The sequence below is a fragment of the Pholis gunnellus genome (assembly GCF_910591455.1).
Source record: "Pholis gunnellus genome assembly, chromosome: 7".
NCBI lineage: Eukaryota > Metazoa > Chordata > Actinopteri > Perciformes > Pholidae > Pholis > Pholis gunnellus.
In genome coordinates this window covers 12,620,287-12,635,064 of record NC_136533.1, presented here as the reverse complement: position 1 = coordinate 12,635,064, position 14,778 = coordinate 12,620,287, and the positions used below count along the sequence as shown (strand labels likewise).

General features: G+C 44.4%; 1 protein-coding gene across 1 annotated transcript in view; it reads right to left on the bottom strand.

Moving 5' to 3' along the window:
* Positions 1-14,778, bottom strand: part of slco3a1a (solute carrier organic anion transporter family member 3A1a) — a 30,916-nt gene that overhangs the window by 5,218 nt on the left and 10,920 nt on the right. The window contains exons 3-6 of the mRNA XM_079163772.1: positions 2,017-2,115; positions 1,659-1,931; positions 1,067-1,231; positions 780-978 (exon numbers count right to left, since the gene is read on the bottom strand). Coding sequence (XP_079019898.1) covers positions 780-978; positions 1,067-1,231; positions 1,659-1,931; positions 2,017-2,115 — 736 coding nt within the window. The remainder of the gene's footprint in view (positions 1-779; positions 979-1,066; positions 1,232-1,658; positions 1,932-2,016; positions 2,116-14,778) is intronic.

Genomic DNA, 14,778 nt, shown 5'->3' with positions numbered 1-14,778 from the left:
CCGACCTTGGCAGCAGTGTTACTTTTCACTGCTATAATGTTGTTTACTGCTCATGTTTATTTATTAGAATAAGTCCTCATGATGGGACACACATTCACAATCTAGGGGGTAAAAACTCTTTTTGGCCAAGGGTATGTAACAGAATAATTGCATATTATCTCTAGTTTACTGCTTATAGTCGAAGTCTAACTTTCTCTGCTGAATCGAGAGGAACTCCACTAACTTCCTCCTGGGGATGAACCGTTTCATCTCATTTTACATACAAGCTGCATGTGATTGCTTAGTTGTCACAAAACCAGCTTTGTAATGGAAATTGAATCTTGGCTAAACTGGAAGATCTTGGTTGTACTATAGAATCCTGGCGATGCCACACGGTGCTCATTGTAGTCACTATACACACTAATGGAAACACAGCTGTCAATATAATATTCCATGTTACACACTGGTCCTTTGAGGAATCATCGGTTTGAACAAATCCAGTTGAAGAACCTGGATTTGTTTTGGTTGTTTGAAGGTAAAATGTTGAATTGGCTGATAATGAGGAGATTTTTGCTTTAGCAAGATTAATAGAAAAGACATTGAACACTATATCCATTATAATAAGACCTTCTTGTTCTGATAGTTTCTGTATGCAACGACTGGTCAAGTGTCTTGAAAATGTTTTTTTGTCTTCTGCTTTCCTCATCTCACAACCCCTCAGATAAATCCGTGTACCGTGTTAACCGGTGTTCAACGTTTATAACACAAATGGCTGCCATCTATCCAGCTTCCTCTCTTACTCGTTGCCGTACGGCACCGTCACCCCTGCCACGGGGCCGGTGTCGCAGCCCAGGAACAGGAAGGAGACGTAGCAGGCTGTGGAGATCAGGTTGACCAGCATGGCCATGCGGATGGCTCCCAGCGCCGACAAGTTCAGCTTCTTCACCAGCAGACCGCCCATGAAGATCCCCAGACATGCACACGGAATGGCTGTCATACCTTGAAAACAAAGTGGAACCTTTGTTATTATGCTGTTAAACCGTACGTGGGATGCGTGCGCTCATGGCCGTTTGCTCTGGACACGCACCTAACAGCTGGTTGGCTGAGGACGTGGTGAGGTTGAACTGCTGCTCGAGGTATTTCCCCAGAAAGGCTGCAAAGCCGGCCACGACCGCGATCTCCATACAGGCCGCCAGGATGATGCAGGTGAACACGGGGTTGGACAGGAGGTGCTTGGTCACCTTGGGGATCACTAGTCGTAAAGAAACAAAGGATGATCTTTAATATACTAGCATGTTGGTGAGCAGGACAGACCGGATCCTCTTGTTGCCTTTCAGTCAGTTTTAATCTAATATGATTAACTTATTTTAGCAATCAAATAACATAATACTAATATATATTGTTATAATGAACCAAATGATGGCCACTCATTGGATAAGTTTGTTTTTTTCCTACTTTTGGACAATCTGCATAATGAGTACTTTTACTTGAGTGCTGTTTCCAGAGCATCACTTAACTTGTGAGTACTTTTCACTGTAGTATTGCTACTTACTTAGTTTAACATTTTAGTGTTATTCACATTTGTCAAATATAGGAAATGAATGAATGAATATGTGTTTTAAAGAGTCATTTCCTTGCATTACAGCAGTGCGGTGCTACACTGGCTCTTGCACACTCACCCCTGAGTTGCTGACAGCAGGTGGGGCTGTTGGCAGGCTCGTGGTTGCGCGCAACCCCATTGCTGGGCTTCGGAGTGTCATAGTCTGCACTCAGAGAGGGAGGAAGCATAACCTGCTCGCTCTCTGCCCCCTCCTCCCGCTCGCCGCTCGGCAGTGACTGAGGGAAACCGAACATGAAGAGAGCCGAGCTGAAGAGTAAGGCGCCGCACAGGAGGAAGCCTGCCCACCAGGCCCCGATCCACCGCGGGTCTTCTGGAGTGATGCCCAGCTTATCTGTGGAGAGGCACAGCAGAGGTCAATAAACCAAAACGCACGGAGAAAACACGCGAAAGCAACGCCGGAGAAATATTGAACTCACCGGTGTCAATGAAGATAGCATCCACGTAGAACTTAGTGCAGAGGGAGCCAAGGATGAACCCACAGGCAGGCCCGAACACCAGAGTAGAAAAGAGGATTCCTGCAAGGAAACAAACATCCACTTTACTGGTTTGTTTGGTCTTATTGTATTCAACTCGCGCTTTAAGAAATACTTTTATATTGACGGAAGCACGGTTTTATGACAGCAGCTGTGAATGTTGTACTTTAGGTCACCAGCCAAAATCAATTTCAATAAGTAGCATCGTTTGCACATGTATTGCAGATGAAATGTAACACGCTCTGTATTTATTATTTGTATTAAGTTTTATTGTGTTTATCTGTGAGATAAAGAGACATTTCCTGTGGTGGGACAATAAAGTTTTATTTTATTCTAAAACCATATTAAAGCCCTCTGTGTCACACACCAATGTGAGTAGGAATAGTTTTAAACAATCAACATTTGATTTTGAATGATGAGAACACTTTTAGAAATGTTTCCACTTTCAGGAAGGCCTTCCATCCTTCAGTCCACGCAATGTAAAAAAAGAAATCGGAAAAATGCCGCCTTCAAATGTTTTGCTTCGTCCAACCAGCAATCTAAAACCCAATAAGATATTCAATTTGAAATGATATAAAAACACAGAAAAGCTAGGTTATTTGAGTAGCTGGACCCACAGAATATTTGACATTTTAGCTCTACGTTCATGTTCCAGGAGGTACGGCGTGAAGCAAGACAGCAGACAGGGAAACATTTGGGCTGTCATGAAAGATCAACTCTCTCGAGACAAGTGCAGCGGCGGCAAGCAGTGACTGTTCACGTTGTGATCACCGTCGCAGGGTGATGCCCCGCACGAAACAGATACAAGCACACGCTGCGAGGACGACACCTGACAACAGAAACCAGCCGTCTCGTCCCCAGTACGTGGAGCTTGATCCAGAATCCTCATTAGAGCGCTGTCAGCGGGGTGAGAGTCTGCTGCTGTGACTCAGACTGCAGGCAGAGAATGAAGACTCAAAGCTCACTTTGGGAGACTCGGCCTCCTGTGATCTGTGGCATCATCAGTCTGCACTGTTGGGACTGTATGTGGCACACCGCAAACAAAACAGAGTTCCAAGTCTGTGACTCGGCAATGCCGTCTATAGATTAGCATCAGAAATAAAGTAAAATCATCTGTGCAGCATCAGAAACACTGGCCTGAGCACGGCTGCCATCAGCACAGAGCAGCCACTTAATGAACAAGAGCGGAAACTGTGACTAAGCTCTGTACGACTCCGCTAGTGCTGCGGGTGAACGCACGGTCTGCTTCCCGCCTTTGACCACCCACATAGGAAGGGAGTCTACACATTCACATAATTGTTTATTCTTCACATAAAGGAAATGGCTCACAGATTTGTTAGGTGCGGTTCCCTAACTGTGATGGGGTCCAAACGGACTCATTTAGGCCAGACGAGGAGTAAAACAAAAGAAAAGGAGCTTTCATGTTTAGGATTGGAACAAACTGCTTTTATCATAAACATTCAGCTGAAACATCTTTGCGGTTGACAGTCAGGTCAGCACGGAAATGAACAAAGATACAAATATGTATCTATGAGGCGCCAGAGCTTTTTTTTCCTTCTTCTTTGCGATATGAAAAGAAATGTAATTTCCTTTTCTTACAGTCCGAATGTAAGACTGAAATCAAAGTTTAAAGCCATTAAGCTCAAACAACAGAGTTTAACCACCTGCGCATACAGACAGCGAGAGGAACTCGCACCCACAACACACACACACACACACACACACACACACACACACACACACACACACACACACACACACACACACACACACACACACACACACACACAGGAAGGAGCTGTTGCGGCACATCGGGGAGTGTTTAGTAGACACCAAAGAAACTGTGCCGTTTAACGGCACTTCCGGGAGGGCTGCAGTCCCCGTGTATACAGCAAATGTGCCTGTGGCGCTGCAAATGAGGCCTGTGCACTCTCTGCTTTGAGTGTTTCCTTAGAAACTGAGTGTTTCCTTCTCGTGGCAACAACATCACAATCTCTTTCACCACAGGAAACCTCAAAGAGACAATTCAGTTAGTGAAATCACCTTGCAGGAGACGGCGGCTCAGCTAGCCCGCGGGGCCAACGACAACCGAGCGCATACATGTTTCCACAGAGATCCGTGCGAGCCCCCCGGTCGCTCTCAGAGACGCCGTCTCCTTGATGGTGACATTGTGGCGCAGCGAGAGCCTCGCATGTGGTGGAGATCACTAATCTACGAGGGAGCATGGCTGCTTATCAATCTGCTGCTTCCGCACCAGAAACAAGTTTTATAATATATATGATAATCTTAACATGAAAGATTTAACAACAAAAAAATATATATATATATATATATATATTGTATTTTCTTAAGGTCAAAGCCAGCAGAGGAAAAGCATGCAGCAAGTAGTCTCCTCCCTTGGGATTAAAGTGGATCTTGTAGTCAAAACATAAACCAAGTACTGCTTCAGTTTAGTTCTTCAGTGTTTCTTCTCTACCGACTGGAGCCTAATCTACTTAATGTGAGCTGCTCCAGATAAACACTGGATTTTTAACTGTTTGGGAGCTGCTACATGTCAAAAACACACAGACGGCCCGTGTCAAACTCTCCAGTTTGGCTTAACTGGAGAGAATGTTGGTCAACATTTTGGGAAGTTATATTCTCATCCAACTCTCATCAAGAGAGGGAATAAATAAAAGAATATTTCCCAAAATGTCATAATATTCTGTGACGGTAACTTCTTCTGCGTACAGGAAGAGGCCGAGCTGAGGAGGTAGACGGCATGCGGCCATAACGTTGGTCATCCAGCTCAGCGCTGCGCTCTTATTTTAAATAACCAACCTTTGCTCTCAGGTCACAGATAAAAAAAGACAACCGTGTGCCTGTTCAAGCTGGAAAAGGGACGTGTTTCATATTTGTCACGACAGGATTAAGCTGGAAAAAAGGAAAAAAAAAGTTAAGCACATTAAATCTCCATGAAGGACCGTTACACGACCACAGCCGTGGGTAATCTTTGTAACGCACTGCTTTTTCTAAAATGCCTCAAAATCCCTTCTCGTTTCCAGCGGTCCGGTAACAAGATAAGCACAAAACAAACTAATTTGTTCACGTTGTCGTGCACCCGAGCCTTTTAGTATCCTGTGAATTATACTCTCGGGGGAGCATGTCAGAAGTAATTCAATAACAAAGCTCCGCTCTATGTTTTTCTTTCCCTCTAATTTGTTTAGAGACCAATAGAAGGAGCTGGGAAAACGTCCATGGAGCGTGTGCTTTCTCTGGTATTAATGAACCCATAGATGCATCATATAACCAAGAGCTACGTTTGAAAAGTCGACTTCAGGTAAATGTTGAACACACAAACACCCACGCGTTCCCTTTAAAGAACACAGAGAGACGCTTTTATATCACTTCACATGAAGCGCTTGTGGTTCAGCACTTGTGGAAGGTCCTTGGTCTCCCGACCCTTCAAAGTGCTTTAACACTACATGTCATCATTCACACACGTTCATACACTGATGGCAGGGGCCACCTGGGCCACCTGCCCACCAGGACTCTAACTAAACCACTCATACATCGCAGGCACAGTCTGCGGGAGCAATTTGTGGTTACGTGTCTTGCTTAAGAACACATGGACAAGAGGTCGGGGGGTCGAACCAGCGACTCTCTGATTGAAGGACGACCCTGCTCTACCACTGAGCCGCCGAGTTTACAAGGAAGGTTCGTTCCATGTGTGCGTCTCTCTCAAAAAAAAAGCTGGAAAGTCTTATACTTTGTTTGTTTGTCTTGTGTCCGCCTACGACGTCACACTAATCATATATTTATAGTCATTTTTTTGTTAAATATGCAGCCACATACAAGCACCTCCGTCTTACGGTCTTTTGTATTGGCTCAGCCAAAGATGAAGCCATGAGAGATGATAACCGTGACAGGCTGCACTCTTCTTAAAAAATCCCTCCGGAGACGAATGCGGAGCCAGGTGAAGCCCAGCAAGAGGCCGATTTAAGATAATTGGCATTTAAAAACCCCCTTTTGTCCCGGAGTTAAACTTCTTTAGACCGTCAGAGCAGGGTTGATATTGTAATCCAACGCCGCGTGAGGCTGAACAGAAAAGCTCACGGTAATCGAAATGCCGGATGCATTAAGCCCGTTGCCCTCCTCAGGTTATTTCCCGCTCTCACTGGACAAAGGGAATTCCTTCTCCTCCATTTAATCCGGCCCAGGTCGGCTGAGCTACATAAGAGCGGAGGGACGGTGTGACGTCGGAGGCCAAACAAACAGCTGGTGCGACTTTCACAAGGGCCCAGACTGAAACAGAGAGAGCTAAATGACTGCTGAAGGTACAGCCAGGGTCTCGGCTCTGCACCGCTGTCAAGAGTGTTGGGAGGGAAGAAGTGCATAAAGCAGACACGAGACTTCAAGGTTACTGTAAAGTTTTAAGAGCGCACGATTGAAAGAGCTTTCAAACAAACAGCCCCGTCCTCCTCCTCCGGCTGTACATCATGGCCATAACATCCTCCACGTAGAAGCGTGAAGACGTTTTGGAAGATTGAAGAGACTCGGGAGAAACACTCAAAGATCAGCACAGGCCGTTTCCTGCATGTCCAGTGAAGTAAAGTGGCATCACTCACGCTGACAGTTACACAAAGGACTCAGACCCGCCGTAAGTCAAGCACCACGCCTAACAACTATCCTCCTGCTTCCTCTTCTCTCATCAACTGCACAGAAACAGCCTGCGCAATGACGACTCAATCTGTGTTTAAGATACGATTATTATGAGAGTATTTGTCCCTCAGTGGGGACATTTGCAGGATTACAACAGAAAACAACAAAGTGATAAATATAATAAATAAGAAATCAAATCAGTAAAGGTAAAATAAATACGTAAACCTGAAAAACTAACATAGCTTGTTATCTGTGGTTTAAAAGCCCTTTGGTCTGTTACTTGTTGTGAATTAATATTGAAAATGAGAGTTTATCACATTTTAAATGAATTAAGTTAATCTGCATCCAGTTCATATAATACATCCTTGTTTGTAAGTTATTGTCAGCTGGTCTTCTCTGTTGCTTTAGGACAGGGAGCCGAGGTTGTTAGATTGGTGGGCGAGTGAATACAGCTTCATTTGGAGGGCTGTGCTGTGTGAAGCCCCCAACTTTTGGCACATTTTACAGTGTGTATTAATAACTGGGTGCACTTTGGCTTCACCTTCAAATTGCTCTTCACAAATACACCGGCCTAGTTTTTTCCCTGCCACTGTAGCCCGACTCCGGACTACCGGCTAGCCGGTAAATATGCACGGAGCTCTGCACCGCGACCAAACGTCCAGGATTTACAATTTCTACAAGCAATCAGAGTGATTGGTGGTCGTAAACCTGTCAATCAGTGCTCTGTTGTCACGGGGAGTTCAATCACCAGCATTGATGTTGCATGTAGAGGCTGCAAAAATAGGTTGTAGAAAAAGTAAGAAGTACTTTTTAAACACAGTGATGTGATACGTGCTGGTCTAACTCTGACCTCACAACAGCCACATGTTAACCGGCTCGTGTCCTATTTCTCACCACTCACAACCTGCTGCAGTTTCTCACTAGACCTTCGTTAGAAAGTGCATTAAGATATCACACTTCATTATATTTCAAGAAAAACGCAGTCTCCCTAAAGTTTTGTCCCATTTCATTTGGACTTTTTTCTGCTGTCGCATCTGATCTCGATCTCAAAGTCATTCGTCTTCAGGGACTCTTCAGGGAACTGACGAAACTCTTATCTCACATTTCTCAAACAATATCTTACTTAAGCCCCATTTCCTCTTCCTCTTTCTTTGGACAATACTACTAACACCCTAATCCTGCAGACTGCTGCACAGCGACTCCCTCGTGATGTGAACCTGCGAACAGCAGCAAAAACAAACCTGCTGAGAGGAAAGGAGCTCATCGAAATAAACAAAAAACCTTCTTGAGATTAAACAAGAATTACTTTAAATTCCGTACACATGATGATCAATTACTGCAGACATCCGTTATGTAAACTCATGCAAAAGTACAGGGGATATTAAAGGCTACTAAATCTTCAGTGATCCATAAGTTAGCACTAACAGCATTAGACACCTGCTTTCACCACAGGAAGTGAAGCCTCGGCCCACCTGAGTGGCTTTTAGTATCAACGTCAACTTTATTCACACTGAAGGCAGCTTTAAAAAAACAAAAAACGTCTTATAGAATACAGTTAATTCAATTAATATTACATTAATATAGCTTCTCGGTCCTACGAAAACTATTTCCAGCTTTGCAATGCATTTTGCGGGTAATCCAACAGGTGTTTAATGGTTCATTTATATTGTATTGACGAGTCTGCAGATGATTTTCGCGATTCATTATTTTGTCTATAAAATGCACGAAAACATCATTTCTAATAGCCAAAGGAGATGTATTCAAATTGCTTATATTTCAGAAACAGCGGACGTTTGGCTTGAAAAATGACAGAAAAAGTTTTTTAAATAGATACTGATGATTTCTCTGTTGATCGACTAATTAATCGTCAGTTTATTGTTACAGAGTTGGTTTGTTGGTCAGCTGTAGCCTATAGTAACCCTGTTGGCTCTACACAGCAATGACCTAAATAACAAGCCAAAGCTTAAAGTAGGCTCTCAACTCACATTCAAATGCCATTACATCAGGATCATCCTGCTTTAACTTCCGCTTACGTCAAACCATCTCAAATTTGAAACCAGCCAGCCCCCCCCCACACACACACACACACACACACATCAAAACATCGTCTTCTCGTCTAGTCAAACGCCTGACTGGCCCCGGAGCAGACAAGTGTTTCACTGACGCTATATAAAAAGCGCAGCTTAAGGACACGTCTAGAACTATTAGCATTTGGACCGCGAGGATGAGGTGGTCGGGTTTACTGACGGGCGGCGACCGGACGACATGCCGGCTTCTCAGCGGCTCTCTTCCCCTCAAACACCCGGTGACGTTAAGCTGAGCTCTGGCTCAATCTAAGCTTCCGAGAGGTCACGGCCCGAGATGGGAGGTCAACGTCGGGCCTCGCTGAAGCCTTACTTCATATGTAGACTTCTGATACGAGTCTAGACTACTTAAACCCAAGTGATTCCTAAGTAGCAGGACATTCACTGAGAATCCTGTACATTTAGTTTGAGTTTTAACACATCGTCTTCTGTAATTTAAGGCAAAACACAGATGACAATCTTATTTTAATTTGTGTAATATTCCTCAAAACTCACTACATATTCTGAACCTTCATGGATTTAAAAACACACTAAAAGCCCAATTATGTTCAATAAGTATTTTTATTTATTTGTGTTTTTTTGAAGACGTTACCTCGGACTTCTATCAGACTCGTTGATTAATCGACCTGCTTCTTCATCCGTTATACTTCATGAGGACTGAGATGATGTTCTGATGTTACCAGCAGACTGTGTGTAGTGACCACATTGACACACGTGTCATCTGTCGGACAGGAGACTGGAGGAGATGCTAACTAAGCACCGTCTGAACACGCCCACACGGCCCTGACGAGAGTTCCAATAGGTGTTTTTAGACAGTTTGACATGCCACAGTAAGAAAAGCACAGGTGTTACAAATTAATGATTTTATTTAGCTGGTAATATGCATGCTGCCTCACTGTCAGCATGCAGTGAGACAGCACATAATATCTTAGGGGTAGAAACCCAACTGTTGGTGCATCGTTTCTTATTCTTACTTTTCTAGTCAAATAAAATGTAGCTCATCTAAACATGCAACATGTACTCGTGTTGTGCTCAGGCGGCCTGTAGTCCGGCTCTTCTTGCACCTTGTAGATCAGAGGCATTAGGCTACTTTAACCCGACATGCAGTCACTTAATCTTTGAGTCCCATTAACCGTGTGTCATCACACTCCCAACTATTCCAGGAAGCAGTAGAAGCCCTCATTAACCTCAATGGCATCAGTACTCGTTCGCTCCAAGTGAAAGTCCATTTCTTTTCGTCCGACAGATTAAAAATCCACACTCCTAATCAATGAAATGATCTTCATCGTCATTAAAATGATCAGTGCATGTGCATCAATGCTGCCGGGTCTTTTTTGTGCAAGGCTAGCGGTTTCCAGATATTACAGTAATGCACGCTTTGATTGCCGTTACAGTAATAATGATGTTCTTTCTGTGGCGTAATTGCATAAACAGGACTGGGCATGTTTTCAAACAGGGCCGTGATGCGATGCTGGAAGCAGACTGCCAGCTCTGTGAACACCGGGTCAGCGGAGAGAGAAGGACGGGTAGGAGTTACCAGAACAGAGCGAAGGCTTGTCTTTCTGCCCTGCTACAGTGATCCGTTTGTAATCCTGCAAAGATGTTTGCTCGGAGCAGAGACGCAGCTACCCACAGTCTCCATTGTTGGGGCAGTTGGGTGGTGGAGGAGAAAGGGCAAAAGACCAGAGCGTGTACATCTCTCTGATGGAGAGTCGCAGCTGCTCTATTGAAGATGAGGAGCACAGAGAGGTTTGGGACTCTTTGACAGCAGCTGGTAACAGCTTCTTCAGCAGGTGGCTTGGCCTAATTATCAGGGTAGAGATGCCAACAGCCCCCCCCTTCGCCGGGAACATGCGAGAAGCAGGCGCACAATATACGGACGATTGTATCGTGTTTGCCGCTAATTATAACGGGGCAGTAATTGTGCTGCATCCTGAGGAAGAGGAAAATTGATGGGGAGGGACACATGTGGGAGGAGGAATTAAAAAAAAGTTGACCGAGAACTTTTAATTATTTCCATGTAATGCATAAACTGAGGGATTGTGATGACTGACATGATACCATTAGCGACAAGGTTAGACCACCCTATTTGAGATGATAAGGTGGTGCTTCTATGTACAACAAAACAGATCAAAGACACTTTCATTTTGACCTTTTGGCAAGTTATTCCCGGTTGTATCGTTTATTAGCTACAGCTGATGGTTGTCATTTCAGAAGGTGAAGATGACAGACGGTGTAGAAGTGACAGGCCGGCTAGCTTCTCCTTTGGTCCACATGTGGAAGTGTGTGTGCAAATGAGCATTAGATTAGATCCTGATAGGCAGGTGGCACCTTGTATGGTGCTTTACAGCAGCCCGCTGCTCCCAAATGCTGAGGACGGGTTACATGCAGAAGTCAGACTCCATTTGGTCTACGACGATTGAAATGAAGTTGAACTAGTTTGGTCAGAAGTTGACGCTATAGGCTGCGCATGACTGTAATCCGCCAGTAAACAGGATATAAGTAGAGGTTGGGAAACGTAAACAAAAAAATTGTCTTGGCCATCCAAACATCGACAAGAGACAAATGGAAGAAAAAAACGTCAGGGATTATTTTCAATTCGGCAAGTTGTATTTGTTCTTTCATGTCAGCTAGTGTTTGCCGTGCTTCATGCCTGGAGACAAAGACAATATAAATATACATCCGACAACAGAAACAGCTGATCGTTAATGTGAGCTAAATGTTCGCTAAATCAGAATTAATTCGGCAAAAGCGTTTCCAGAATCCATTTTGAGCATACATTTTTTTTAAATCGACGAAGGCAAAAACCATCTCACGTTTTTTTGTTTTTGTTTGTGCAACTGAGGACGTTTTATTGAATGAATGCGATAAAACTATGTGAATGGAAAGTGGACTGGAGAACTTAACTGGAGCAGAACTATTGGATCAGAGTGAAGCCAGAAAAAAAAAAAGGAAACAACTTCTGTTTCCACATTGATTAAATAACAGTTGACTCAATCAAACGGTTAATTATAATTACGGCCCACCTATTGATCAGAGTCCATTTAATTAGGCACTGTTATCCCTCACTCTTCGCCATCAGTGATATGGGGATTAAGTGCTGAACATGCTTCGGAGTAATCCTAGGAGCCCAGAGAGCAACCACTTACACACCGCTCAATCAATGAGGCTTGGGATTTGTGGCAAAGCCACGAGCGCGGCACGAATCTCTATTTCCTGAGCAAAGTCCTCGTCCAAGGTCAGGTCTAGAAGTACAAACTGCTCATTTTTCTGGCAAGTCCAAGACAGGAGCTGACCAGAAGCCACTTGTGTGATTTTTAAACCCTTTGTGCGTTCCACGTACTAATTAGTATGCCAGAAAAAGATTAAGTATGTCTCAATACATAGTGTGTCGAATGCAATATGACAAAAATACCAGGATCCGGCAGTACGAAAGCCAGCATGATTTTCTGGTTATTCTGACCCACAATCCTTTGGGCAGCGAATGAGCGTCAAAGAGGGTCAAAGTTGAAGGTGCAATGTTGTGAGGAAGCAGTGTGTCCCAATTAAAAGCATTGAACGGTATGTACTTTGTCAGGGCGGCTGCAGTACGTACTAAAAATAAAAATAAAAAGTATGCGATCAGGAACACAGCTCCTGTGTGGACTGAAGTGACAAAGACTGAGCATCTCAATCCAATAGTAAAAAACAAACAAGCAGCCTAACAACAGACCGTTTCTCTGGCAACGGCTGGCTGATGCTACTGTGTTTATGATCTGTCTCCACCCACCTCTTATCCCCACGCTGCTCCCCCCCCCCCCCCCCCCCCCCCCCCCCTACGGGTGACCAAAAAAAAAAAAATCCCCTTTTTAATCAGCAGTGACAGAGCCTGACCCAGATCGCCTCGAGACGGCTGCGTGGTGGCATGGTGAGGTTTACTGAAGCCACAGGGATTCATGATGGAGGGGAAGAGGTGCCGCACGCACGTTTAGGCCAAAAGTACTATAAAAAAAAAAAAAAAAAAACTAGCCACAATGCGGCAGGATGCCACATGGGGCACCTTTCAGGCTGCTGGGCCTCCACTTTACTGCTGGTAGAAATAAAAAAAGGGAAACAACATACTTCAACATATGGCTCTGCAGGCACCGGTGAGACGGCCTGAGGGTTTCATATCGGTTATCCAACACTGATCCAGTTCCTGCAGAGGTCTGACCCATTTACTGGCTCCCAAACTGACACTGTCTCAGTTCCCTCATCGTCCAGCTGAGGGATGAAAGGTTCATCGGGGCCTGAAACGTTGGCCCATCATCAGTGGAACTTTAAAAATCTTCTTTAAAGGGTTTCCAGATGAGCCAATGCTGAGGCCAGTTTCATGAAGATATCTTAGACTGGACGTAGTGTGTTGGACAGATTTCTGCTCTTAAGATTAGTCTGACGCAAGTTAGACACTTTCACAAAAATAAACACCCATTTCAAGCCTAATAAGTTATCCACCCTACCCCCAAGCCAGCTCTTTTTTTAGTTCTACTACTGTATATATTTGGTCCTCGGAACAATTCAAATATAAATTGGTTCACAAATGTTCAGCTGCTTTCCTCTATTTTGTGTGTAAGCTGTCAAAATCAAAACAAAACGAGGGATTTTATGAAACCTTTGGATGTGTATCTGATCCAACAGACAGGCCCGTACAGACTGTGTCAAAACATAACATGTCATAACTACAGTGTCACTGCAATACTGTCCCACAACAACAGCAGATTGACTGGGGGAGGTGAGTCACCAGATGACAAGTCCTTATGAGGCTACTATACAGCAGAAATGTGGGCATGGAAAAATCAACCGAGTCCACACCCCTCTGAGGTTAACACTACCCGATAGCTTTGTACGCCCGTCTGATTTATATCGGAACGACGTCTAAACAAACAGGTCAATCAGCTCTTGTCATCTGCAAACAGCCGCCGCTGAAAAAGCTGTAAATTATTAACAGCAGACAAATTTGCTCCGTATGTTTTGCCTCATCAACAGGCAGGACTGAGAGATCACCTCATTAGATTCAAGGAAGGACGGCAGATTCAAATCAAACAACTTTCCCCTGCTCAGATCTAATGAAACTTTAACTTGGGGAAGCCACCCATCAATCACAATGACGTTCCATTTACCGAAAATGAGAGCACTTTGATGCACTCAGCTCCGTTCCTTTCGGACTCCTTTACACGTTACTCAGGAGTATTTGGGGATAATTACTGATTAGCTACGAGACAGCAGCAGCATGTTGTTGTTGACCAGTGGGATACAAGATAATCTCAGTGCCTTCTCTACCCTCTAGAACCAACCCGGGGTAGGGTAAGGGGGGGGGGGGGGGGGGGGGGGTCTGCAGTCTCTGGGTCATTCTGACTGTTGAGCTTCCTGTCACACGTGGTGGAAAGACCAGACCACACAGTTCATTAGAATCATGCAGAGGAGCAGCGGCTGGCTGACGAGCGTTTACTGCAACGCCGTTTATCATCTTGAGATAAAACAAACTGGTGTTGCTAGGCAAACTCGGCATTGCAGCTTATGGCAGAGACGGAAAAAGCCATTTAGAATCTAATCCTTCAAGATGACATTAACATGCGCCGAGTTTAAGTAGCTTATATAAACGCCCTACTGCAGCAACCGTTTGGAGTCGGAGCATTCTAGCAGGAATGTTGACATGTCTCTCGAGGATCCCTCGGAGACCATTGTCACTGCGACGACTGCAATCAGTTTTACGAACAAACCTGAAGCTACATTCATCCCTGCAGAGCTGAAGTGAACACAGATTTTGCAATACATCATTAGGAAATTGCTTGAATACGTAAAAAATAAGATACACAGGGCTAAGGCCTGACAATGGCATACAAACCTTTGGCAGCAAAGTACAGATATGAAAGGCATTTATTTATGCTTCTGCTCTCCAGGTAGAGGCAGTTATCTGGTCTCAGACCACAACTGAAAAAGAGCCATTTGTGTTTCCCCACAG